The sequence below is a fragment of the Juglans regia genome, chromosome 14 (genome assembly GCF_001411555.2).
Source record: "Juglans regia cultivar Chandler chromosome 14, Walnut 2.0, whole genome shotgun sequence".
NCBI lineage: Eukaryota > Viridiplantae > Streptophyta > Magnoliopsida > Fagales > Juglandaceae > Juglans > Juglans regia.
In genome coordinates, this window is record NC_049914.1 from 6372176 (window position 1) to 6398970 (window position 26795).

The 26795-nt window shown below is 35.0% G+C and overlaps 4 protein-coding genes and 1 pseudogene across 5 annotated transcripts; all 5 read right to left on the bottom strand.

Annotated features, from left to right (window-relative positions):
- Positions 1 to 2074: 2074 nt before the first annotated feature.
- On the bottom strand, positions 2075 to 4959 carry LOC108996853 (mitoferrin-like). Of its 2 annotated transcripts, none has more exons than XM_018972888.2 (2): positions 3831 to 4959; positions 2075 to 2732 (listed from the first exon to the last, which is right to left on the bottom strand). In XM_018972888.2, the coding sequence occupies exons 1-2, from the start codon at positions 4602 to 4604 to the stop codon at positions 2514 to 2516; spliced, it is 993 nt and encodes a 330-aa protein (XP_018828433.1). In that variant the 5' UTR covers positions 4605 to 4959; the 3' UTR covers positions 2075 to 2513. The 2 variants fall into 2 exon arrangements, with proteins under 2 accessions (XP_018828433.1, XP_018828434.1); XM_018972889.2 differs by having other exon boundaries at positions 2562 to 2712.
- A 781-nt stretch (positions 4960 to 5740) lies between these two features.
- On the bottom strand, positions 5741 to 8574 carry LOC108996862 (annotated as a pseudogene).
- Positions 8575 to 9532: 958 nt separating this feature from the next.
- LOC108996874 (UDP-glycosyltransferase 87A2-like) lies at positions 9533 to 11565 on the bottom strand. Its single transcript, XM_018972916.2, has 2 exons — positions 10981 to 11565; positions 9533 to 10455 (listed from the first exon to the last, which is right to left on the bottom strand). The coding sequence occupies exons 1-2, from the start codon at positions 11468 to 11470 to the stop codon at positions 9560 to 9562; spliced, it is 1386 nt and encodes a 461-aa protein (XP_018828461.1). The 5' UTR covers positions 11471 to 11565; the 3' UTR covers positions 9533 to 9559.
- A 2124-nt stretch (positions 11566 to 13689) lies between these two features.
- LOC108996872 (UDP-glycosyltransferase 87A1-like) lies at positions 13690 to 15966 on the bottom strand. The gene is made up of 2 exons (XM_018972914.2): positions 15425 to 15966; positions 13690 to 14725 (listed from the first exon to the last, which is right to left on the bottom strand). Exons 1-2 carry the CDS (start codon positions 15915 to 15917, stop codon positions 13833 to 13835), a joined length of 1386 nt encoding a protein of 461 aa, XP_018828459.1. The 5' UTR covers positions 15918 to 15966; the 3' UTR covers positions 13690 to 13832.
- A 6570-nt stretch (positions 15967 to 22536) lies between these two features.
- On the bottom strand, positions 22537 to 25248 carry LOC108996871 (UDP-glycosyltransferase 87A1-like). Its single transcript, XM_018972913.2, has 2 exons — positions 24516 to 25248; positions 22537 to 23294 (listed from the first exon to the last, which is right to left on the bottom strand). The coding sequence occupies exons 1-2, from the start codon at positions 25078 to 25080 to the stop codon at positions 23146 to 23148; spliced, it is 714 nt and encodes a 237-aa protein (XP_018828458.1). The 5' UTR covers positions 25081 to 25248; the 3' UTR covers positions 22537 to 23145.
- Positions 25249 to 26795: the final 1547 nt, after the last annotated feature.

Here is a 26795-nt window from a genome sequence, read left to right on the forward strand (position 1 = left end):
TGGCAGTTATTTTTTTGCTTCAAATTCTACATAATTCGGACAAAGCACAGTAAATAGGTTCCAGAATGATGTGGATGAACGGTATATGATTCGGACAAAAGTATAACAAATTGGTCACATAATGATTTGTGGAAATCTGTAGATATGCTTGTAATTGTAATGTTAACTCTGTTTCAAACCTATGCATTTTTCTTTGGATCCAGTGGTGTACGTAGGGCCCCTTTGGTGATGTTTTCTTAGTAACTCATCACCAATTGGGTCATGATTTTGAGGAGTATCATGAAGTGGCTGTCAAGGTGCTGCATCCATCAAAGGAGGGCTATAGTCTTCGAAAATGCTAATGCTTACGGGTATGGGATCAATTTGGCAAAAGCGATTATAGAGTTGCATTCAATTGGGACCCTGGTGCTGAACCTCAAGCCTTGTAACTTTCTGCTTAATGAACTGAAGTTGTGGGTTTATGAACTGATTTGTTGGTGGAAATGTTGGGTAGAAATGTTGATACTGAAATGTACTACTTCTTCGCCTTTGTTGGGTGATACTGAATGTTGGTAGATTTTGAGATGCGGCTTGGCCTTTGTATTATAAATTGATGTTATAAATTGTTTTTAGTTTTTGTATTTTGGGTTGTGGCTTGTTTTTATGTTGGCTACACTATGGTTGGCTACACTACGGTTGGAAATAAGTTGATGAAAAATTAGTTGGAAAATAATAATTTAAATATAAAATAAAATTATTAATGTACATATGGTTAGTGTAATTGTAAAATATAAAAGAAAAAATTTAAAAATAATATTATATTATTATTTTGATGAATCAAATGGCTAATCTAATGTAGGGTTATGGATAAGGAAGTTTTAGATTTATGAAAAAAATATACTTTTCATTAAATTTTGAAGATAAATTTGATGAATCCAATGCTAATGCTCTAACTGAGAGTATGGGGAAACTAAAACTTTTTCTATTTTAATATATTGTTTATGATAAGAGTAATGCTAGATATAATTTTAGACGTGTGTAAGTTTCAAGTACTCATTTTGAGAAAAATGTGAGGTCTCAGATTTATCCAATTTTTTTTTAAAAAAATATGTGAGACTTGTTAATCCTAAAATTGTAAATATCATTTCTCTTATCATAAATGGGCTGCTATTTAGGCATTTAGTCACCCTAATGTATGAAACCAATCTATTTTGTAACTCAATAAGAAAGGTAAATCTTGTACTTCACAATGCATTTCAGAAATCCAGTATCCCATGATCATCATGATTATGACACCAATAACAAGAAGTTAGCGAGTGGAACTAGTTAATCGACTGTTTGATAATGTTTTTAAAAAAGAATACGCGAGACTTGCCCACCCTAAAACTATATCTAAGATTATTCTTTCGACGACAAAGTTGTTTCGCCTATAGCAAGATACAGAGATGTGGCTGATGCTGGTATGCGTGTGTTCCTTAAAACAATTAGCATCATTTTAACCAGAAAAATTACATAATTGGATGCCTATGCTCTAAGTGAAGGATGATGCCCCGGAAACTACTGCACCATTTACTTTTTACAAACAGCTTTAATATGTTGGGAAAATTCATGTAACCATGGAAGTTCCTTTTTACGTCGCTCTCTCAATTGTAATATATTAGATGTGCAATAGATACTTAAATGGGAAAATATAGGTTATGATTAGCCTTAAAAAGACTCATCCACTTACAATTTGCTCAATTTATTTTGAGAAAAAAATTCACCCGGGCCAATACCAGACTAAGCCCTCAAAGGGAGATATATACGTTGACCCAGGAGAAAATAAAATGCAGACACATTGAGACATGATTTGAATTTGAATGAATTTCTAATTCTTAGTTATGAGGGGGATTTAACCAAGACCCAAATTCCATTTTGATTTTGAAATAGTAGGAGAAAGGATGCATAAATGTTTAAAGCCTGGTGTTCCTAAGGTCGTGCAAAGATGAAGGAAACGAAATAAATTATTCTGAAAAAAAAAATTCAATCAATCATAATAACTATATGGAAGTAGAAATAAAAAAGGGGGGAATTTCAGATGACATAAAACAGCAAGAACAAAATATCTGAAATATGTCAATAAGATAACATCCGCCTGCTTATGGAACAACAATGGCTACTAATAACAAAAAAATTGTGATGCCATGCAACCTCCCTTAACTTTCTCATCTGACTGAACCTCGCAAGAAATGCAAAAATCCTTGCACGGTATTTTATTTTGTTTATGTTTTTTTTTTTTTTTGGGGGGGGGGGGGGGTTTATTAACACCAGGAAAAAAAATTATCAATAGGATTATAAAAGCTGACATCTTATACAGCTAAAACTCACCGGCTACTCCGATTGCTACCACTTAAACTGTGGTCAGATCAGTGGGAAACATGCTTATTTGTCTTGCTTGCCCATCCATCCCATGAAGCAAACTCTATTTATCATTGTGTAGAGGTATCCGTGAAGCAGATGCAAAATAAGGAATGCCCTTTTTCTTGAAGGTTTTTTCAGGTGACTGTGCCACCTTTACTGCGGCGACTATTGAGTTCTTGGAAGAAAGCTTTTGAGGCTTCATATGTAGACCAGCAAATTGCAGCAGCAGGAGCATGGAAAAGCATCCGTGGAATCCATCCCCGCATAAGCCCTCTGTATCCATCCTTTTTAACTATTGTTTGAATTACATCCCTGATTGAGCCACTTTGAAACCTGTCGCATCCACAAACACCCTGTACATAATTTAAATGTTACAAATTATGTTAAGCATTCCGTTACCTGTAAGATTAGTCACTAACCACCATTCAGATCATCTTAAAAAATTCCGGAGTAAGTATTTACCAATGAACATAACTACACAGCTGCTTTTCAACACTATTCTATTGTTCAATTATCATTTTATTCATAATATTGTTGGATGGTTTAAACAGATAAGAACAGTTGGTTGAGGAAGGAGCACCAAAAACAGAAAACAAGTAAGAAATAATTCATGGCACACCCTAATCAAGTTTAGGAACAGTAAAGTGTAGTAGAAACAGCGTTAAGTGTATGGGACTTAAACTACCATCGTACCGATCGAATTGACAAGCTAGCAGTTTATACTTAAAGTTTCCATTTAAAGGATATAATTGGATATCTATTGGCTGACTTAATGTATCTAATCTCAGTTAAATGCAAACCAATGAATTTGTCACATATAACTAGTTGTTTGATTAATTACTCTTAACGCTTTTGGTTCCATGCTACTTCGCCAAAAGAAGTGAGAATTAATGATCAGTGCGATCCCTCACCGATGGAAGTACATACCGTACATCGCAGATTTCTCACTTCACCATTTCTGCTATCAAACTTCACCAAGCACAAATCAAGTACATAATAACTCCAGACATTTGGCATTGAGGCAGTGAAACTCAATGTAATAAATTGCAACACCGTGAAAATCTATTGAATAGCATCGCTCTTTCAGGGCAAGTCAATTGCCATCCAATTTCTTTTAAATTTGTCAGCTATAAGATTATAGCGATATTCATGCACAAGATAGATTCAGACACTAATGAAAGTAGAATCCAATCCTAATGGAGATGGAGATTATCATTGAGTCTGCAGTAGGAAAGAGACACAGCTATCAAGTACAACGGGTAGCTTGCTTCTGGTAGCAAAGATCAATATTTGCAGCGAAAATCTTGTTTGTGTTTAATTTTTTGGTTACTACCTAAGAATTCAAACTCCTCTAAGAGAGATATACTAAGCTTCCACAATATTACGCAGCCTAATTTACGTCCAAAATTAGAAAAAAAGCTTAAAACACACAAAAAAATAAAGGGTTATACCTGACACTGCAATTGGGTCTTGACCACATCGAGCGGTGTGGTCACAGCAGCAGCCAAGGCGCCAGCAGCGGCGCCTGCGGTGGCATGAACTACCCACCGCTCATCGCTGGCGCTCTCCGGCGAAATCTCCATCAAGGCCCTCTTGGCAGACTCATAGGTCGTGAAGTGTACCGCTGTAAACGGGGCATTCATCAACACCGTGGTCCTATACGATGCGTAGAAAGCTCCAAACCCTTCCTCCCTCAACACCCTCTTCACGCAATCCCAGACCCCCGCATAGTGACTATTGCTCAGCTGCAGCCTCTGCTTCACCATATCCATCGGCGTGAACACCGCATCGCTCGCAACCGTGGCGCAAACGCCTGAGACGGCGTGTGCCGCAGGGTTGTTCGGTTTTCCACGCGAGAAGAACTTCTTGCACACCTCGTAAACCGAGAAGTAAACGGCATGAGCAGGTCCCGCGCCGAGACCCATTGCGGCGATGCCTCTGTATAGCCCTGCGTAGCCCTCCGATTTCAAAATCGATTGAAGGGCTTGTCGGACACTGACCGACTTGATAGGGCAAGACCCGAGGGCCTGCATGTGGGTCTTCAAGGTGTCGACCGGGAACATGGCCATGTGCTCGATCGAGCCGGCGATCGAACCGGCGATCATGAACTGCCAAAAGTGGAGGCCATCGTGGTCCGAGACAGTGAGCTCAGGGTGGAAGTCTGGGGTCTGTGGTACAGGCCGAAAGTCCGGGTTTTGGAACTTAGGCGTGGCGTCTGAGGCCATGGAGATTGGATTTTAGAAGCGAAACAGCGGTGAAAATTGAGACGGGGGGAGCAATGGGTATACCGTATGTATATTATTTGGTAAGATTTGAATTTTTTTTAGGTGGGCTTGATTTTTCGGCTGAGTTGATTTTAGAATGTTTGAGAAAATTAGGATTTTGGATTGAACTCAAAATTGGGGGGTTTTGCTGTCACTCACGAAAAGCTCCAAGCGGTTGCGGGAGAGATGGAGCAGCATGGAGTTTCCAAATTACGATGAGCCCTGAGGTTATAACAGGTCGACATTGTGGTTGTCGCTTTGGATGAAGCTTGACTTCCATTAATTAGGGTTCCAAAGAGTTAGGGATTTAGGTCTTATTTTGTCTTGTTTTTAAATTCGGCGTTGTTCTGGTCAGCTCACCAGCTAAAAAGAGATTTTCTTTACTTATTAATGGACGAAACTGTCCTTCATGCTGCTTTCGTTTCTACAACCCTCTCCAAATCTTTAGGAGATATAATTTTAGAATGTTTAACACTTTTTTTGTTTTTACAATTTTTTTTAATTTATATTATTTTATCTAGTTATTGTAATTTATTCAAACTTTCACATAAAATAAAATAAAAAATTTAATTATTTTAAATTTTAAAATAAAAATAATATTAAAAAGATATATTCTAACAATATTTTATTCAATTTTTAATTTTAATTTCAGCTCGTCTCATTTTTTTTGTAAAAACAAACGAGATAAATGGCATAAATTTTCAAATAAATCTAGTATTAAAAAAATAAAATTTTTATGCTAATTTTAAATTTTAAAAAAAATAAATATATAAAACTTACCACCATTTCTCTTTAATTAATTGGGCATACACGCCAATTAGAAAGTATGGATACCATACCATCCGATTCAAAGAGACGAGCTAAACCAAAAAATCAATCAAATGCTGAGACAACGCAGCAGATTACTCTGCACCAGATGTTAAAAACTATAGCATACTATGAACGCAGCTATCCTCAAAACAGTATAAAACAGAAAAAAGCAACCATAGACTTGGTAGGAAACAAAGAGGGGGCGACAATGTGCAGAGAAACAACCCTTCTTCACCCCGAATGGTGTGGCGGAGTCTTGATAACTAGGCATAAGATACAGAAACTGCTCAATTCAATTGATACGAGTTTGTGAAATGCTCTTCATATATGCGTCAAAGGGTTGTACAAGAAAATCCTTTGTGACAAATATCTTTTAGCTCACTTGCTCTTGTCCTCAATTCTTTCCCCTCTCCACTTTTGGGATTCAAAAACCGGATTCAAAAACCTTTTGCACAAGCTCTTACATTTCTTCTCCGGTCGCCAAAATTTCACTTCCTTCCAGTCTTCTACGATTTGGTACTAAAACAAAGGGAAAATAAGCATTGGTATGCCTGCATAAACAGCTTCTAGAGTAGAATTCCATCTACAATGCGAGAAACCAGAAAAAAGCAGGGATAGGAAACAAAGAGGGACAACAATATGCAGAGAAACCGCCCTTCACTCCAAATGGTGTGGCAGAGTCTAAATATTATAAGATAGAGAAACTGCTCATTTGCCGTGGCTTTGAGAAATGCTCTTCATAAATAAGTCAAGGTTTGTATGAGAAGATCCGCCTTCTATAATAGCTTTGTGACAAATATCTTTTAGTTCTCTTGCTCTTACCCTCAATTTTTTCCCCTCTCCACTTTCGGGATTCACAAACCTTTGCACAAGCTCTGATATTTCTTCTCTGGTCACCAGAATTTCACTTCCCACCTCTGATCTCTTTACCCTCCACCCAACCTTCCAGTCTTCTACAATTAGCCTACTAATCGGAACTTGATCTAAAAACAGAGGGAAAGTAAGCATTGGTACGCCTGCATAGACAGCTTCTAGAGTAGAATTCCACCCACAATGTGTCCAGAAACCTCCAATGGAAGAATGGCATAACACCTTCATTTGGTCACACCATGGCACTACTAACCCCTTATCACCACAACTCCCGTTCAACCGAGAAGCTTCTCCACGAGCCACCCACAAGAACCGAACATTACTATCATGCAGCCCTGCAGCAATTTCATCCATTTGGGCGCCTGAAACTGAAAGGAAACTTCCCAATGAGATGTACAAGACTGAACCTGCAGGTTGGGAATCTAGCCACTGTAAGTACTTGGGGTCATTGTGACTGCCAGTAATGGAGGATTTATCTTCAAATTTTAAGTAAGGTATTGCAGGGCCAATGGGGTAGACAGGGAAATTGAATGCTGCATTTAAAGAGTCAATGGCTTGGGGTTCAAGATCGTAGACAGAAGTAAATAGAAGGTACTGTGCTTCGGAATCGTGGAGATGCATTCCATGGCAAGCTGCAGTACTCGTTGGTCGTTTTCATGAAAGACTGTCTGAAGGTCTGCTGCTTGTGTTGAAGAAAGTCCGGGGATGTCCACATGCTCGTCTCTAAGTTCTATTCACACAAATGGGCAGACATTGAGCTACAAAAAATGAATTAAGAGTATAGAAGCCAGAAAGACATGAATCAGTTGCTCGCACTTTTATCAAAAGTTTCCAGGAAGCCTTTTTCAGGACGTAGCTATCCAGTACTCCTGTGGTAAACGCTATGGCAAGTCTGCTCTCATTTAAAGAATTGTGTAAAAGCTAAATCCTTGTAAAATACATGTCAATTTATTTTTAGAGTAAGGAGGGGTTTGGATAGTAAATTGAGATGAGATAAAATGATATAAGATAAAAATTAAATAAAATATTATTTTTATTTTAAAATTTTAAAAAATTGAAATATTTATTATATTTTATGTAGAAATTTAAAAAAATTATAATAATTAGATGAAATTAATTGAGAGATTGTATCCAAACAACCCTTAAGCGTGTGTTCTTTCTAATATAATTGTTGCGTGATTATGAGAATAAGAATTTCTGCACAATAATACAGGCACAACCATTTTTTATAATATTTATATGCGCACAATTATTTTTTATATAATTATGTCGTAAAATAGGATATTTCTTTAAGAATAGGATTACATGTACGTATAATTTTAAGTCCAATATTATAAGTATTGAGCGATGACACTATTTTATCATTAATTTTTTAATTTGAATTTTAAAATTCTCACAATTTTTAATAGCTAGCAGATCATGATTACGTAACTAAAATTATAAATATAAATAATATTTTTTTATATAAATGATACTAAAATTATAAATATAAATAATAACCTTTTATATAAAATAATGTTATTTTATATTACTGTAAAATAATGTTATTTTTATAAATTATTTTATAAAAATATATTTTTAAAATATAGTTATATAAATCATTGTAAAATTAGTGCTGTAAATAGCATTTTCAATAAAAAAACCTATGCAAGTGTGCAATGGGTATTACGGCTTACCTCTAAAATCAACCGGTAATTGCCGGTTTCGTGCGAAAACATGATAATGATGTAACAATGAGAAAAAGGTCGCCGGCATGGTCCAAAGCGACGCCACTGCGATGTTCCTCCGATTTCCAACACCGATCACCCACAGTAGCTCAACGTCACCCAAGATGGTATCAACCGGTGGCTCAAGCCGATCAAGGAGCTCCTCAAAGGGGGCTTCCATCTTTGTCATCGTGGCCTCGTAGAATCCGGGGAAGTTGGCAGCCTTTAGACGTTCTGGGGGGACGACGCCGTCGGGGATCGAGATGAAGCGGATGTTATCGGGCTTGGTATCGGAGCCGATATAGCCAAGCCACTCTTTGGTGACGACGAAGCTGATGAGAAGGTTAGGTTGATTTGAAGAGAGTAACTTGCAGAGGTTCATCATGGGATTGATGTGCCCTCGGCCTGGAAAAGGCATCGCAACCACATGACAGACGGGGCTTGGTTCAGCATCGCCGGAGGGACGTTCCATGAAATTGAGAGGGGTTTGCTCTGATAAATGTTTTGGCAGAAGAATGGGCTAAGCTCAGCTGAGAATGAATCAGTAATCAGTGACGTTATAACTTATCACATATGTTTTGGTAACGCTATGTTCCAATCGGTTATAAAATAATAATAATAATGATAATTTATTTTACGCGAAAATATAAATTATTTTGTGTGTAACTCTCATTTGTATAAAATATTTAATTGATAAGGATTGCTTTAAATTAAATATGAGATGAAATGATTTTAAATGAAAGATGAAAGTTAAAAAAAATATTATTTTTTAATTTTATTATTATTTTGAGATTTGAAAAATTTAAATTGAGATTTAAAAAATTTAAATTGTTTATTATATTTTGTGTGAGAATTTAAAAAAATTATAATAATAAGATGAGATGAGATAAAACACTTTAAAAATCCAAACAGGTTTAAGAAAAATTAGATTTTATTATTTATTTCCTTAACACTTTTTATTTTTTATTTTATTTTATGTGCGAATCAAATCTCGGCCCCCTCTATAAGTGGGTGATCTAATGTGTAAAATATTTGATTAAATGTATAAAGTGTAGAGTCGAAATTTAAATTCAGAATTTTTATTTTAATATCATATGAAATTACTAATTATTTAAAAAATTTAAACTGATAAAAAAATAAATTTAATTATTTATATCGGTAACAAATTTATCGGCAGCGCGAAGGCATTCACGGCGTTGGCAGGAGGGCTTGTGAAGATACATTTCAGGGATGTGAAGGTGCAAAGCAGCGCCTCCATAAATGATCTCAAAAACAAGTTTGCGAACGAAAGATCATAACTTTTGTGTGGAGTTCTCCAATTGACTCATTTCAGATATTTGCTCATTTATAACATCAAGGAAAACAAATAGACAATTAAATTAGAAATATGCTTTAGGGACTTCATAATATAATAGGAGTTTTCTTATTTTTTGGTAAGATTTATTTTTTTATAAAAGACTTATAATATTTATCTATTTAGAACTTTTACCTAGATTGGTCATCTCTAACGGCAAGCACCAATAACAATACTCAATGGCCATGTCCTGCTAAAAAATCACAGATAAATGCATCCAGGTTAGCAGAAGATGAGCTACTTTTTGAAATTGCTTGACGACAGATGCTTTTCAGTTCTCTTGCCCTTTTCCTAACTTCATTGCCTTCAGAGCTTTTAAGATCCATAAACTTTTGTACGAGCACTGATATATCTTCTTTTGCCACCAAAATCTCGCTTCCCACCTCTGCTCTTTTCACACTCCACCCACTCTTCCAGTCCTCTACAATCTGCCTGCAATTAGGAACTTGATCCAAGAACAGAGGGAAAGCAAGCATTGGAACGCCTCCATAAACAGCTTCTTGAGTGGAATTCCACCCACAATGTGACCAAAACCCTCCTACAGAAGGATGACACAAAACCTTCAATTGCTCACACCAAGGCACCACAAAACCCTTATCACCGCAGCTATCTTTCAACCGAGATGCTTCTTCACGAGCCACCCACAAGAATCTAACACCACTATTACGCAGTGCTATGGCAAATTCATCCATTTGGGTGCTTGATACCACAAAGAAACTTCCGAGAGAGATGTACAGCACAGAATCTTGGGGTTGGGCATCCAACCATTTTAGATAGTCAGGTTCGCCATTCTTAAAGGAAGCATCTTCAAGATCCAAGTAAGGTATGACAGGGCCAACTGGGTACACAGGGAGAGGAAGTACTGCTTTCAGAGTGTCAAAAGCTTGGGGTTCAAGCTCGTATACAGAATTAACTAGAAGATGTTTTGCTTTCGGCACGTTTGAAATGCTTCCCAAGAGTGATTCCATGCCCCGTGGATCATTTTCATGAAAAACTGTTCGTAGATCTTCTAGATGTTTTGAAGAGATTCCGGGTATCTGATCCAAATGCTCGTCTCCATGATCTGTGACATCTGTCTCCCCAAATCACAACAGCAATTGCAAAACTAATCATGAACAGGGTTGAGCTACTCACGTTCATATAGGCAGCAATAATCAAGTAGGATGACATTGTACATTAGCAATTAAATCTTTATCCGCTATAAAAAAAAAAAGTTTATTTATTATAAAAATTATTTTCATTGATTATTATTCATCATAAATAATCATTTTCGTATCAAATAATTTGTCATAAATATTTATTTTTGATTATTGAATTATATTTGTAGATGACTTTTCTGATATAAAAAATTGATTAATATAGATGACCCAAATGATGATTGCTAGATCTAGAGTTAATGGGATTCGTTGAGACTTCGAGGAGACAGTTTTATTATCGATCAAGTTCGATGAAGTAGTTTATAATTAAAAGACTAATTAAAATTAAGAGTTCAATTTTTTTTTGTTCAAGAATTACAGGAAAAAAAGTCTCAGCAAATTAAAAAAGGTTGCTAAAAGTATAGAAAATGAATGGAAGCACGGACATACGAAGTACTTACGTAAAACGTGAACCGACAAGTGACGATCTTGTGTGAAAACATAGAAATGATGGAGCACCGAGAAAAAAGAAGCCGACATGGTCCAAAGCGACGCCACCGGAATATTCCTTCGAATCCCGAAGTCGAGCGCCCACTGCAACTCAAAGTCAGCTAAGATTCTAGCCACAGGTGGTTCAAGCCGATCCAGGAGCTGCTCGAAAGGAGCTTCCATTTTGGTCTTGACTGCTCCGTTGAAGCCGCCAAAGTCAACGGCATTTGAGCGCTCTACGACGTTAGGAATGGAGGCGAAGCGGATGTTTTCCGGCTTGGGCTCGGACCCGATGCAGTCGAGCCACTCTTCGGTGACGACGAAGGTGATGAGAAGGGGGTTTGCTGATCTTGAAGACAACAACTTGCAAAGGTTCATCATGGCGTTGACGTGGCCTTGACATGGAAAAGGCATGGCCACGACGTGGAAAACTGCGGTTGGTTCAACGCCGGCGGGATCCATGTAATGCTTGAACGGAAACAGATTGTACTAGGTGTTTGATGAATATTCAATATTCTCCGGCTCTGGGAGAAGAATAGGCCCAGCTTCTTGGCTGTGTTGACTTTCTTTTTCTCCCCGAGCCGTGCGAAGCCCCCTGAGCCTCACGAAATGCACGATATCACACGTGGATAAGTACTGATCCCACTTGGATAATAAAAATATTTTATTTCATCTCATCATATTTTATCATTATAATCTTTTTAAATTTTCACATAAAGTATAATAAACAATTCAATTCTTACAAATTTTAAAATAATAAAAATATTAAAAAAAATAATATTCTAACAATATTTTATTTAACTTTCAACTTTCATATAAAATTATCTCATCTCATTGTCCAAACCGCACCAAAACTCTTTTTCCTTTTTTTCCTACGGTCATTATCCTCTCAAACAAAACTTATAAGGTCCTGTTTGGATTTAGAAAATGTTTTATTTTATCTCATCATATCATTATAACTTTTTTAAATTTTCATATAAAATATAATAAAAAATTTAATTTTTTCAAGTCTTAAAATAATAATAATATTAAAAAATAATATTTTAATAATACTTATTTAACTTTTATATTTCATCTAAAATCATCTCATCTCATATTTTTATCAAATCAATCCTGAATTTTTATCTGCATTCCTACTTCACCTTCCAAACGAGAAAACAAAACTGATTTTTATAGCCATAGAATTAGAAGAAACAGGGTATTGAAAGAGAGAGAGAGAAAAATCGTTTAAAACAGAGTACCAGGCATGCACGGCTAAAAGAGCTTGTTCCGAGTGATGGAGGATTTAATGCATGTAGAACAAGTTGACGGTGAGCGTTACAGATTCTAGGGGTGCTACCCGTCCCCTACGGGGCGGGGGCACCCCTTCCCCGCATGGGGCTGGGGGTAGGGTTTTCAACCCCGTCCCCTGCCCCGCCTCTTTTCACTTAAAAAAAAATACATTTATTTGATTTAAAAATTATTTATAAGTGTAAAAGTAATTAAAAATACATTTTTAGATTTAAATTATAAATTTAAATTTTGTAAATATGACTATAATTTAAAAACTATGTAATTTTTAAATTTGCTAGTGCATATTTTGTATAAATTGTTGTGTATTAGTTTTTAAACTATTTAATTTTTAAATTTACCAATTCATATTTTATGAATAAGTCTAACAAATTGTAATATATATTTATATATACACAATTTATAAAATATAAATATATATTTATGTTAATTTTTGATGTATATAATATATATATATATATATAAATGGGGGCGGGGCGGGACGGGGTTGGGCCCTCCACGCCACCTGCCCTTGCTAGGGGCCCTAAATGCAGGGCGGGGGCCAACCCCGCTCCACCCATGCGGGGACGGAGCATAACCGCCGCCCGGGAGGGGGGGGGGGGAGATTCTCTAAGCCAAGTAATGACTATTCATCATCATTACACAATACACATCATACATCATACATCATATATCATACACTATACTTATTTTTATTTTTATTTTTTTTCTTTAACCAAATGTGTAAAGATGAATGATGAATAGAAGAATTCAATTAGTTTAAGAAGAAAAAAAATAAAAAAATAAAAGTAATTATATATAATATATAATATATAAAAATGATTAGTAGTAAAACTCATATATTTACGGATAAGATCTCTTCGTTTAATTCAAAATGAATAGCATCGATCTCGAAGATACTAAATGCATAGAAATAACATGTATGTGATGAGCTACACTACAAATTAAATACTGGAAACTTGAATATATTATATGGTATAATGGTGGGTGGAATGAGTCGGCAGTAGTTTTAACTCTTATCATCATTTATACATATTATATAATAGAATGGAATATTAGGTATCATTAATTAATTTAATCTGCCTATCATTTTTTTTTCTGTTTTTTATTTAAATTAAATAATAGCAGTATTATTTTAGTGTGTGTTGTAGTTGTTTCCACGTTTAATGTAAATTTAATAATACGACAATGGTAAGGCTAATTGAGTAAAGATCAAAGCCTCTCATAAATATAACTCATCTAATCACCTCAATATACATATATATAAAGAGCCATATGCTGGTATGATCCTGGAAAGAGATCTACAAATTATCTCCGATTCTTAGAGAAATATTAGTTGGAAATGAAAATTATGATATTTATGACGTCCGGAATTGCTTGCCAATCTAAGCTACGACCAACCCTCCTCCCCTGTTGTATCTGATAAGTGGTAGTATTATTGATACTTGTGGCAAAAGATTAAGCGTATGACAAACACAAGCTATAAATCAAGCAATCACAAAACACAATTACATATTACAAAGTGATAAACGTTTCAAGATTGGCTTCTTGAAATGTCCGCGATGAAGGCATCAAGATAATTTTGAGTTGATCCACCTTCAGCAATTGCCCTTTGACAGACCTCTTGAAGTTCTTTTGCTCGCATCCTCAGTTTGAGCCCCTCGTTGCTTTCTTGATCCATAAACCTTTTTAAGAGCTCGGAAATCTCTCCTCTTGTCACCAAATCTTTAGATTTCACATCTTTCTTAATCCTCCATCCAACTTTCCAATCTTCTACAATTTGTTTACTGTTTGGAAATTGATCAAACAATATGGGTAAAGTAAGCATTGGAACACCAGCAAAAACACCCTCTAATGTGGAATTCCATCCACAGTGTGTCCAAAACCCTCCTAAGGAAGAGTGGCACAAAGCCTTCAATTGGTCACACCACGGTACCACCAAACCCATATCCCCACAACCATCCTTAAACCTAGCATTGTTCCCCCTTGACACCCACAAACACCTAACACCACTATCTCGCACACCACCAACAATTTCATCCATTTGAGCATCTGAGACTGAATAGAAACTTCCAAATGAGATGTACAAGACGGAATTGATAGGTTGAGAATCTAGCCAGTGGAAATAGTTTACACCATTGACGTTACTATCGGAGCCGGAGGCATTGTCTCGGAGTTCTAAGTAGGGTATGGAAGGGCCAATGGGGTAGATGGGGATTGGAAATTCTGCTCTTAAATTGTCAAAGACTTGAGGTTCAAGCTCATGGACACAAGTGAATAGCAGACAATGCGCTTTGGGCACCAACAAAATACATTTCCAGCTAAGAGGCTTGACTTTTAATCCATTTCCAGATGAAAAGGCAGGAAGATCTGCAAGACGCATAGCTGGGATTCCAGGGATGTAGTCCACAAGCTCGTCTCCCCGTCCTTAATCAGACATGAGGCAAAGACACGTAGAGAAAGCAATGTAAGTGAAAACTTAGCTAGGGGAAACCTTGTTGTTAGATGTTGTAATGACAAATTTAGAAAATTCCAACGGAAACAAGATCATGTTTATGCCTCTATGGGGATATGTACAGACAAATTTTCTTTTTAGCTTAAGATTCTTTACTAGCGATGGATGATGCATTTTAGAAATTTATGATCATGCATACCAAACAGTACAAACATGCACTGAAGGAATGGAAATTATGGTGTAATTGTATAACGGGCCCGGTCATACCATTGGGTTTTGTCGTTTTTCATAGACATATTATCAGTGAATCTCCTTCATCTTGTTACGTTTCTTCTTGGTTCAGAGAGGTATAAAATGACCTGAAAACATCTTTCATTCAAATGGTGTTTTCTTTTGTCTGCTAATGACAGAACACTAATACTAAACTACCACCTCCTTGTTCCTTCGATGTTTGAATTGATTGAACCTGGTCATGTTGTGATCTTTCGATGAACTTATATCGTTTTCCACTGACCCAAAATAAGAACTTTCAATTACCTTATACGGGAAAAGAAATACTGCGTATCCATATCGGAAAAACAATTGGCAAGCGTCTTACCTACAGGGCCATCTGTAATCTAGCAGTCACGCAGGCAGGAAAAAATTTGATTGAGGTTTTGGAAGAAACTGACCTGACAGTTCAACCGGGAAATGCCCGTTCTGCACGAGGAGCTCAAGATGGTGTACCACCGAGAACACCGTCGCGGACATGGTCATTAGTGACGCCACCGGAATATTCCTCCGGTTCCCCACTTCGACGGCCCATACCAAATAAGTATCGGCCACTATGGCAGTCACCGGATGTTCAAGCCGGTCCAGTAGCTCCTCAAAAGGCGCTTCCATCTTCGTGCTGATGGCCTCAAGGAATCCGGGAAAATCTTTAGCACGAACGCGCTCGGAAGGTATGACGTTGGGTATCGTGGCGATGCGTATGTTAGCCGGCTTGGTTTGTTCGCCGATGATGCCGAGCCACTCCTCGGTGACGACGAAGGTGACGATGATGGATGGGCTTTTCAAAACTAGTTGCTTGCAAAGGTTCATCATGGGGTTGATGTGGCCTCGACCGGGATAGGGCATCGCCACCACGCGGCAGACGGCGGATGAATATGTTTTGGTCGGATCCATTTCTGGCAGCTGATAGTCACCGTGACGCAAGCTTTGGGCAACTAAGTAACAAGCCGGCACTGAGCCAATGATCAAAGGTAATTAAGAAATATTTACAACAGTGCGCATATTCTTTTTAAAAGAATTGAATAAATATAAAATTTATATTAAAAAATAAATTTTTTAAAATTAAATTTTATTCAATTAAAAAAATTTACGTTATGCTTATATAATCTATAATTATTTTTAAGAAATTGATAAATATAGATTGAATGTCGATAGAGGTAGCCTAATCTGATATGGGACTAACTAATTAACCCAAATGCGGAATAACCGAGATTGGTGATTGGTGATTGGTGATTGTCGTCTTAACCGATGGCTGTTCGTGCCTTTATCTTAGAGCATTCCTATCCGATTCCTTAAATTTTTTTCTAAATTTTAGTTAAAAAGGACACTTCTTATAATTTTATCCTAAATTTTACTCATTTTTAAAAAACCTTCTACATCCTATTCCCTATCCTTTCTCTATTCTATTAAAATAATATTCTTCTATTATTTCTTTATTACTTTTTTCTCTCACTTCCATTTTCAAACTTCACTACTTAATATTTTTTCTTATGTTTTGAACTATTATTATAGTGAATATTTTAAATAAAAATTTAAATAATTTTTTTAAGGGTTTAATAATATTTTTAAAATTATTATTTTTATATTTTAGTAATTATTTAAATTATTTTTAAAAATATTATTTAAAAGTATAATAAATATGAGTATAAGAGAAAATGTAGTTGATTGAAAAAAGAATTTATTTTATTTATTTAAATAAAATATTAATAAAAAATGATTTAGGGGATGAATAGTAGTTCCCTATATTTAGGGAACCACTGTTCATTTCCTAAATCAAAATCCTAAAATAGGGAATGGGATGGGAGGGGGTTTTTGAGCTTTTCCCTATAATTTTTCCTATAATTTAGAGAAAACAGTGTTTTAGGCATCCGGATGAGGATGCTCTTAGGTACGTAAAGTTAAAAAGAGTAACGTTACTATCATTTCTTTTCGATGACTGTTACATCTGTAAACAAATTATAAATTACATAAAATCAATTCTATAAATTAATGTAATTTTATCTGATTCGTTAAATTTATTCGATAAATTCGATAATGTGTAGAGATGAATGATGAGTAGAAAAATTCAATTAGTTTAAAAATAAAAAAATAAAAGTAATTATATATAATATATGATATATATATGAAAATGATGAGTAGTAAAACTCATATTTACTGTTAAGATCTCTTCGTTTAATTCAAAATGAATAGCATCGATCTCGAAGATACTAAATGCATAGAAATAACATGTATGTGATGAGCTACACTACAAATTAAATACTGGAAACTTGAATATATTATATGGTATAATGTTGGGTGGGATGAGTCGGCAGTAGTTTTAACTCTATCATCATTTATACATATTATATAATAGAATGGAAAATTAGGTATCATTAATTAATTTAATCTGCCTATCATTCTTTTTCTGTTTTTTATTTAAATTAAATAATAGCAGTATTATTTTAGTGTGTGTTGTAGTTGTTTCCACGTTTAATATAAATTTAATAATACGACAATGGTAAGGCTAATTGAGTAAAGCTCAAAGCTTCTCATAAATATAACTCATCTAATCACATCAATATATATATATATATATAGATATATAAAGAGCCATATGCTGGTATGATCCTGGAGAGAGAGCTACAAATTATCTCCGATTTTTAGAGAAATATTAGTTGGAAATGAAAATTATGATATTTATGACGTCCCTAATTGCTTGCCAATCTAAGCTAAGACTGTTCATTCAAGCCGAATTTTTATCCGCCCTTGTCTAGAACCCGGATAACTGGGTTCCAGTTATGGGTTCCAGCTCGGATACAATCTGGACTGGAATCCGCATCACTCTTAACCGGCCCAACCCGGGCCGGTTACGGTATTGAAGCCCGAATTACCAACGTGGGTCGGGGATGACTCTTTATTCATTTCCAGTCTGTTGTGCAATTTTTGACACTAAAAATATGTTTCAAACTTTATCCATCGTTTTGCTTTAAAAATATAAACAAATAAAAATAATATAATTAGAATGAATGATATAATTGTTATGTTCACTTTAACACCAGATTAAACGCTATCGATATATCGCTGTTATGAGTGTGAGATAGAGATTTCTTGTGGGTACTTTTTTCGTAAGCCTGATGGTTTTAAGACAAAGATTTTTTTGCTGGTATTTGTGTCATCGACTTGATGGTTCTAAGATAGAGATTTATGGTTATGTTGATGTCATTGTCGCGGTTCTAAGATGAGGTGTGAGAACTCTGCTAGGATGCAAGCATAGTGCTCACCCCCAAGTGCAAGATGTTGTTGCTCGCCACCTAATTCGACCAATTGATCCAGGGTCGGAAATCCCAAGTCATCCAACCAATTTGATTGAATGTCAGATACTGATGATCTGGTATGCTTTACTTACTCGAGAGCTGAGCTCCCATGTAATCTGACCAATTTGATAGAGGGTTAGATACTTATGAAGATCGGGTATGTTTTACATGCTCTGGATTTGAGCTCCCATGTAAGTGTCAGATCTAATGGAGCTAGTACGATTTACCCAAGGTCACACGGACATCGAGCACGATTCTGAAGTTGCTACGACCATCGGGCTTGATCCTTGTGTAGGTAAAATGAGCAAAGTGCTTGTCCCAAGAGTGTGATGTTGGTGCTTGCCCTTGGTGGTGAGCAACTTTTGCAGACGTTATTTATTTTTTCTTGAATGCTTGCCCTAAAAGGAGCATTTCTCATGGAGTTGGTATGATTTGCCTGAGTTCCAACGAGGTGCGAACACTTGCCTTGTTGGGGCATGAATAAAAGTGGACTGCTTACATGCAGGGGACGATCACTTCTTTAGTGTTGTCACTCGCTAGGGATTCGAGAGCATCACTCAACCTCCATGATGCGAGGACTATTGCTCATTCCAATCAAAGTGCTCGCCTAAGGTGAGAACTTTTAGTCGATTAGGTGCGAGCACTTCTTGGTTTCTTCTGGGTCTCGTGCGAGAACTCTCGAGTAATTGGTCTTACTCAATCATCTCGAGCAAGAGCATAGTTTCTTTCCTTGGTAATGCTTGAATGAATAAAGATAAATGCTCGACTCGTAACGCATGTGAAGCTCAGATACAATATATGCCTTTTGCTTGGAAGTGGAAGTTTGCTCGGAGAGTTTTTTGTAGCGGTAGCAATATGTGACATGACCCATTAACTTAACATGAACATGACACGGAATTAGTAGGTTTGAGTTTGATGCTAATGAACTCGGGTTAAAACGGATTGACTTGTTAAGGCACGATTTATTAACGGGTTACTAATGGGTCAACCCGGTTAACCCGCTTGGGACCCATTAAATATTTTTACTCAAATTTACAATTATATTATTTTTAACCTAAAAACAAAATACCCTAATTCTATTTCGTGTTTTCTAACTCTCTCTCAGACCCTCACTTTCTCAGTTTTAAGTTGGATTAGTTCTCACAAGTCACGACCGCTTCCCACACTTCTTCTAGATTGTATTTTTGGTGTTTTTATTATTTGAATTGTAATTATGGATTTATGTAGTTGGTTTTATATTTTTGAGAGATATTTTGATTTTAAATTTTATATGAAATTATGTTAATAAGGTCAAATGGATTATTTGAGTCAATTCAACACATTTACATAAACAAGTTGACAAGGATCATGTCAATATGTTTTTAATTAATTCATAACAGGTCGTGTCGTGTCAATCCATTATTTTAATGGGTCATGTTAGGGCTTAGAAATTTGACCTGTTAAGCTTAACATATCATATTTTGGTTGACTCATATCGTATAATATACATGATACGAACATGACCCGTTGACACTGTTTGTCACCCCTAATTTTTTGTCTTGTATTCATTTTTCCACCCGAATGTATTTTTTCACCCCTCTCGTTTTTTTGTCCTATCTTCACTTTCAGCCTAAGGATATTTTTTCAGTCCTATCTTTATTTTTCTATCCTATGCCATTTTTCCTTCCTATCTTTATTTTGCTCTAGTTCTAGAGTGGAGGCACGCTTTGCTTGCCCCATTGGTATGTGCACTCTTTGGTTCGACAAATGCATTGCCAGCAATGTTTTGAATACTGTACCGGACGTTGTATCGGTCATGGCACTGGAACGAAATATTTTGGTACTGGTACCGTTTCGGGATAGCGTTTCGGGATAACATTTCAGGATAGTCGATATATAAATAAATTATATATAAATACATATATATATAAATTATAAATAGTCTAATCTGAATTGAGAGTTAAAAAATAAGCTTGTAGTTTGAAAAAATGAAAAAAAAAAAAAACATTGGCCGAAATATCGGCTGGCACAAGCTGAAATTGAGGCCGGTACGAAACAAATATAGTACCTGTACCGGCCGGACGACCAGTACGAAAAATTTCAGCCGTACCAGCTGGTACGGTACAAAATTCACAACTTTGATTGCTAGCCCTATGAGGAGCGAGCATATTTTTATCAACATAGTGTTTGCCTTTTTTGGGAGTTGTTGCTCACCCTAGCATTCGAGCTCTCTTTGTGTGTCCCGGGGTTTGAGCAATCGTTGCTCACCCGAGGTGCAAACATGGGATGCGAGCACTCATTGTTTGCCATTGCGATTGAGTACTTTTGCTTGATTTGTGTTGAAGTTGTTGTTGCTCATCTCGGGGTTTGATCACTCCTTGCTTGACCTTAGGTTTGAGTAGTTTTTTGGCTTCATATCAAAGGGTTGGTACGGTCGAAATATACTGTTTCTGTGGCATAGCCTGTACATAGAAGGATATAGTTTCGTATTGGTCAAAATTTCGGCCGTTTCAGCTCGTACCGACCGATATTTCAGCCCATACTGGCCTATATTTCGACCTTTACTTTTTTCTTCTTTATTTTTTCATTTTTTCATTTCTTCAAACTACATGCTCATTTTTTTATCCCCCAATTCAGACCAGACTATTTATAATTTATATATATATATATTTATATATAATTTATTCATATATAGACTATTATTTTGAAATATTATATATATATATGCATATAATTGATTCATATATAGACTATTCCAAAACGGTACCGGTATCAAAATATCTCATTTCAATGGTTCGACCGAAACATTGTTTCATATGCGAGCATTCTTTGCTCCCATTGGTCTGAGAACTTTTTTTTTTTAAAAAAAAAAAATTAATGATAGGAGCTCCGATCGTTTTCTGGGCTAAATTAATGCCATTTTTTTTTTTTACTTTTGGGCACACCAAAGCCCAATTCCAAACCTGTAAAAAAAAATAACTGAAAAAAAACTTAAATACATTAGTTTAAAAAGTAAATAACATGTAGTCATAAATTATAACAATCTCATTTATTACAACTTTGACTTAGTCTTTAGAGATAACTACATAAATATTAAACACTATGTGTACTTGTGCAGCAAGGATTTCACTCAAATCTCAATGGTTCATTGGTCATACCTGAAAGGCTGAAATGAATATAGAAAGTTACAATTAATAAATAAAAAAAATTGATAATAAAAAATTGAATACAGTAAAAGTAGAATTTGATTCTCACAAAGAAATGGGTTTCTCCATAGTCCATAGTCCCTCAACTCCATCCCAACTCTCGAGGGGCCTCCGTCTCAGACTCTCAGTTATCGAAAATTATGTTAGGATTTACAATTAGGTCTATAAAATCATAAAAAGTATATGTTAAGTAAATGAAACATTAAAAATAATTAAATAATCATTTAAAAGCATATAAAGTTATCTGATTCAAGCTTATAGCTCTCGGCATCAACCCCAACGGTATCTAATCCAATGGGCGTTTCACTTATCTAATTCTGTGTGCGAGGGCCTCCACGGATGACGGTGACAGTGAACTCCGATAAGCATCCAACACGCGACCTCGCAGTCGTATATTTGGATCTAGATATCCGCATGGTTATGTCATAAAAAATTTTCAAAAATTAAACGAAGTACCTCACACTAGTCCAATCATGTGCATCTGACGCACCAAGTCTCTGTCCTGCTGTCTCCAATAAAGCATACCTCAGGCCCCCATCCTTGACCTCCATCCGCTCGAACGCTCTTTTGTACTTTTGTGCCACATCCAACATCATGTATGTAAAGTTCCATCGAGTCAGAATGTCCAAGCACAACATACTAGAATATGCAATCTGAAGATCTTCTGTTATTGCTTTAAACTTGGCAAGCCTTTGGGGGAAGCTCTCACATATCGCACAATGCTACGGACTCTAGTAATGGAATCATCAACCTCTTTTAATCCTTCAACAACTAAAGAGTTGATGATATGAGCACGACAATAAACATAAATAAACTCGTGTGCCCGAATGACATCATCTTTCACCGTCGTATTCCGTTTGAACCAATCAATTGTTATGTCATTGGCGCTGACATTATCAACTATAATACACAACACTTTTCGAATTTTTCAGTCCTTTATATAATCATTCATCTTCACCCCAATGGATGCACCTTTATGATCCACAATTTCTTTGAAGCTAATAATTCTTTTATACAAAATTCACTCACTGTCAATGTAGTGTGCTGTAATATCCATATAGTAGACATTCTGTATGGACATCCATGTGTCAGTCATAAATGACACTCTCTGGTTAGTGATAATAAACATCTTCTTTATCTCTACCTTCTATTTCCATTGTCTTTTCATACAATCTCGCATCACCGTATACCGTGATAGAATGAGAAATTGTGGCTAACTTTCGGAAGCCTCTTTGTCGACTGTGATAAATGGCATCTCATCAGTAATTATCATCTCTGCAAACATGTCCCCCAAAATATTCTCACTGTATTGAGGGATGACCAATTTCTTAACCTGTGTACCAACAGTGGTTGTAGAAGTTTTGTAACTGAGCTTGGTTTGATAAGTGACGTCCAATCCCTTCGCGATCTTATATCTTTGGCAACCATTTAGATGTGCTATTAACACACTGGTGCCTTGCTTCTTCGAATGGCAACCACGAAGTTACCCACAGTGGTGACATCTTGCTTATAGGTTCGCACAATCACCAGGAATTTTAGTGAAATGCTCCCATGTACATGACCTTTTTTTAGAAGGCCGTGGTGGTCGATCGTGCTCAATGGGCATATCCTCCTCTTCGTTGAACATATCCCCATCCTTTATATCTATTGGGAGTTGACTACTTGCACAAAATGTAGCATCTCTAAGGGTGGAAGTACCCACCGGTGTAGGAGCAATAGCACTAGCATATGCCACATTCTCTTATGGACGATCGTCTCCACTAGGTGTAAGATCCAGATCACAATCAAAGAAGCTGAAAAAATAAATTAGAAGCAAAAAAATAATTTAAAAAATAACTAGATTATATTAAAAGGCATCAACTCATTTAAGATGGAAAAAAATAAATTAGAAACTAAACATAAAGAAACATATATGGGCTGCCACCCAAAATGAAACACAACAATTAGAATCGGCCTAAAAACCAAACATATTGCATGCATACTGGTTTTCACAGTCCAACGCATCCAACCATATTCAATTCTATTACATTTCCTTACTACAACACAACTTCACAAAAATTAGACCCAAAACAACTAATTCTAAGAAACCCAACAACATGGAAAAAAAAAAGAAAACATAAAACTAAATTTCCTTGATTTAGGGCTCGGAGTCGGATAACTTACCAAAGGCTGAACGGAGGCTGGCCTGAGAAGTGAAGGGAAACAGAGTCAACGGACTACAGAGGCACAAAGAGGGAACGACGTTAATAGAGAGGGAACGAAGGCGGCGAGCAAAGGAGATCCAAGAGGTTCAGAAAATAACAGAAGAAGGGAAGAAGGAAGTAGGAAGAAGAGAATGAGGTCTTACGTTTTGGACCCCCCGTCTGATCTTTTTTAAATCCAGATGTAAAACGACGTCTGAAATTTATTTTTTAAAAAAAATAAAAAAAGTTGGAGTCGGAATTGGAGTGGAGGTCGGACGGAGTTGAAATTTTCGAAAGTTTGCATAGCCCTACGGCAGACCTGTACAACCACTGGGTCTGAATTCAACATGCTATAAATATTTAAATTAAACTTTTTCGTTTTGTTAAATGTTTAGTCTATCCGTAAAATTTAGATGAATGCTAGATATAAATTTAAACTGTCACGTTTTATTTGTAAAAAAATGGATCTTATTAAAAATAATTTTTTTTATACTTTTTTATGGTACAATTTATCTTTTTACAAAAGAACTGCAAGAGACTTGTATATTTGAGACTTGTATAAATCATTACTCTAAAATTTATAGATTGACTTAGTTTAATATGATTCATTAATTTTTTTATTATAAAATATATATGATATATCATATTATATCACGTAAATGTATAAATTTTCTTAGATAAAATTTATGTGTATATCTAACACTATTTATTTTTTATTTATTCTTTGTATTTTTATGTAAAGGTATATAGTTATTGGGGGTAAAATTTTGATTATTAAGAGTGCGAGATAATTTAAATGGAGTAATAAGAATATTTTGACACGAGACTTACGTGGCTTTGCTCCTATGAATTGCTGCAATATGCCTTCTGGAACCTGAATAGTTGGACACGCGCGGTGTCTGGTCCATTCTCTAATCCACAGGACCACAAGGCACGCTGGCAGGGCAAAATTTGATAGAGAAAGAGGTTTTGAAAGCATCTCACCTGACAGTTCAGCCGGGAAATGGCCGTTCCGCACTAGGAGCTCGAAATGGTGAAGCACCGAGAACACCGTCGCGGACATGGTGATTAATGACGCCACCGGAATATTCCTCCGGTTCCCCAGTCTGACGACCCAAGTCATATAAGTATCGGCCACTATGGCACTCACCGGATGCTCAAGCCGGTCCAGCAGCTCCTCAAAGGGCGCTTCCATCTTTGTATTGATGGCCTGAAAGAAGCGGGAAAAATCTTTAGCACGATCATGGTCGGAGGGTATGACGTTGGGTATCGTGGCGTAGCGTATGGTAGCCGGCTTAGGTTCTTCGCCGATGAAGCCGAGCCACTCCTCGGTGACGACGAAGGTGACGAGGATGGATGGGCTTTTCAAAACCAGTTGCTTGCAAAGGTTCATCATGGGGTTGATATGGCCTCGAGCGGGGTTGATATGGCATCGCCACCACGTGGCAGACGGCGGATGAGCTCTTTTTGGTAGGATCCATTTCTGGCAGCTGATCTTCACGGTCGACGCAAGCTCCGGGCAATGGCAGGCAGCAAGTCCGGAACAAGACGGGAAACGGCACTGAGCCACTGAGGTAAGAAATTGATCCTAGAAAGCTTGGCAGTGGCGGCTTAAATAGATGAGAAATCATTATTCTTTATTAATAAGACTTAGGTGTGATCTAATAATAGGTTGACGTAAGTAACATAAGTTGAGATAAAATTAAAAATTAAAAAATTATTATTATTATTTTAAAATTTAAAAAAATTAAATTATTTATTATATTTTATATAAAATTTTTAAAAAATTTATCATAATGATATGAAATAAAATTTTTTTATTTTTCAAACACTTTATTTTTTTAGAAAGAAATCATATGAAATTTGTTTACTTATAGTTTATGCTTTACATTACGAAATTTTAATTCAAACGACCGAGTTGCATGGGATTAAGGATATGTTTGGGTAGTGAGAATACTTGAAAAGTATTGAGAATGTTTGTGAATAGTTATGAGTAGAGATTAGAGTAAGTTTGTGAATCCCATTAAGAATATTTTGAGTTATTTGGATGTGTGAAATATGTTGAATTATTGACTTTTGGATAGGTAATTGAAGAATGTGTGGGTCTCATAAATATTATAATGATTTTATTATAGTAATTTTTTAATATTAATAAATATTGTAGTGATTTTATTTTATTTTTATATATAATAATGACAAATATTATATTGATTTTATTTTTTAATTTATAAATAATAGTGATAAATATTACAATGATTTTATTTTCATATATATAATAGTGATAAATATATAGTAATGTTATTTTTTATTTATATATTATAGTGATTTTATTTTTTATTTATATATAATAGTGATAAATATTATAGTGATTTTATTTTTTATTTATATATAATAGTGATAAATATTGTAGTGATTTTATTTTTTATTTATATATAATAGTGATAAATATTATTGATTTTAATTTTTATTTATATATAATAATGATAAATATTATAGTGATTTTAATTTTAATTTATATTTAATAGTGATAAATATTATAGTGATTTCATTTTTTATTTATATTTAATAGTGATAAATATTATTGATTTATATTTTTATTTATATATAATAATGATAAATATTATAGTAATTTTATTTTTTATTTATATTCAATAGTGATAAATATTGTAGTGATTTTATATTTTATTTATATATAATAGTGATAAAGATTATTGATTTTTATTTTTATTTATATATAATAGTGATAAATATTATTGATTTTAATTTTAATTTATATATAATATTGATAAATATTATAGTGCTTTTATTTTTTATTTATATTTAATAGTGATAAACATTATAGTGATTTTATTTTTTATTTATATATAATAGTGATAAATATTGTTGATTTTAATTTTTATTTATATATAATAGTGATAAATATTATTAATTTTAATTTTAATTTATATATAATAGTGATAAATATTATAATGATTTTATTTTTTATTTATATTTAATAGTGATAAATATTATTGATTTTTATTTTTATTTATATATAATAGTGATAAATATTATTGATTTTATTTTTTATTTATATATAATAGTGATAAATATTATAGTAATTTTATTTTT

Excerpts from the sequence above, each read along its gene's own strand:
- LOC108996853 (XM_018972888.2), bottom strand. The coding sequence starts at position 4,604 with ATGGCCTCAGACGCCACGCCTAAGTTCCAAAACCCGGACTTTCGGCCT. Across the intron at positions 2,733-3,830 it reads AGACCCAATTGCAGTGTCAG|GGTGTTTGTGGATGCGACAG; the intron begins GTATAACCCTTT and ends AATTATGTACAG.
- LOC108996871 (XM_018972913.2), bottom strand. The coding sequence starts at position 25,080 with ATGATGAACCTTTGCAAGCAACTGGTTTTGAAAAGCCCATCCATCCTC. Across the intron at positions 23,295-24,515 it reads ATTCATAGGAGCAAAGCCAC|CTTCTTTGATTGTGATCTGG; the intron begins GTAAGTCTCGTG and ends TTATTTTTTCAG.
- LOC108996872 (XM_018972914.2), bottom strand. The coding sequence starts at position 15,917 with ATGGATCCGACCAAAACATATTCATCCGCCGTCTGCCGCGTGGTGGCG. Across the intron at positions 14,726-15,424 it reads TTTCCCGGTTGAACTGTCAG|GACGGGGAGACGAGCTTGTG; the intron begins GTCAGTTTCTTC and ends TGTCTGATTAAG.
- LOC108996874 (XM_018972916.2), bottom strand. The coding sequence starts at position 11,470 with ATGGATCCCGCCGGCGTTGAACCAACCGCAGTTTTCCACGTCGTGGCC. Across the intron at positions 10,456-10,980 it reads CTTGTCGGTTCACGTTTTAC|ATGTCACAGATCATGGAGAC; the intron begins GTAAGTACTTCG and ends TTGGGGAGACAG.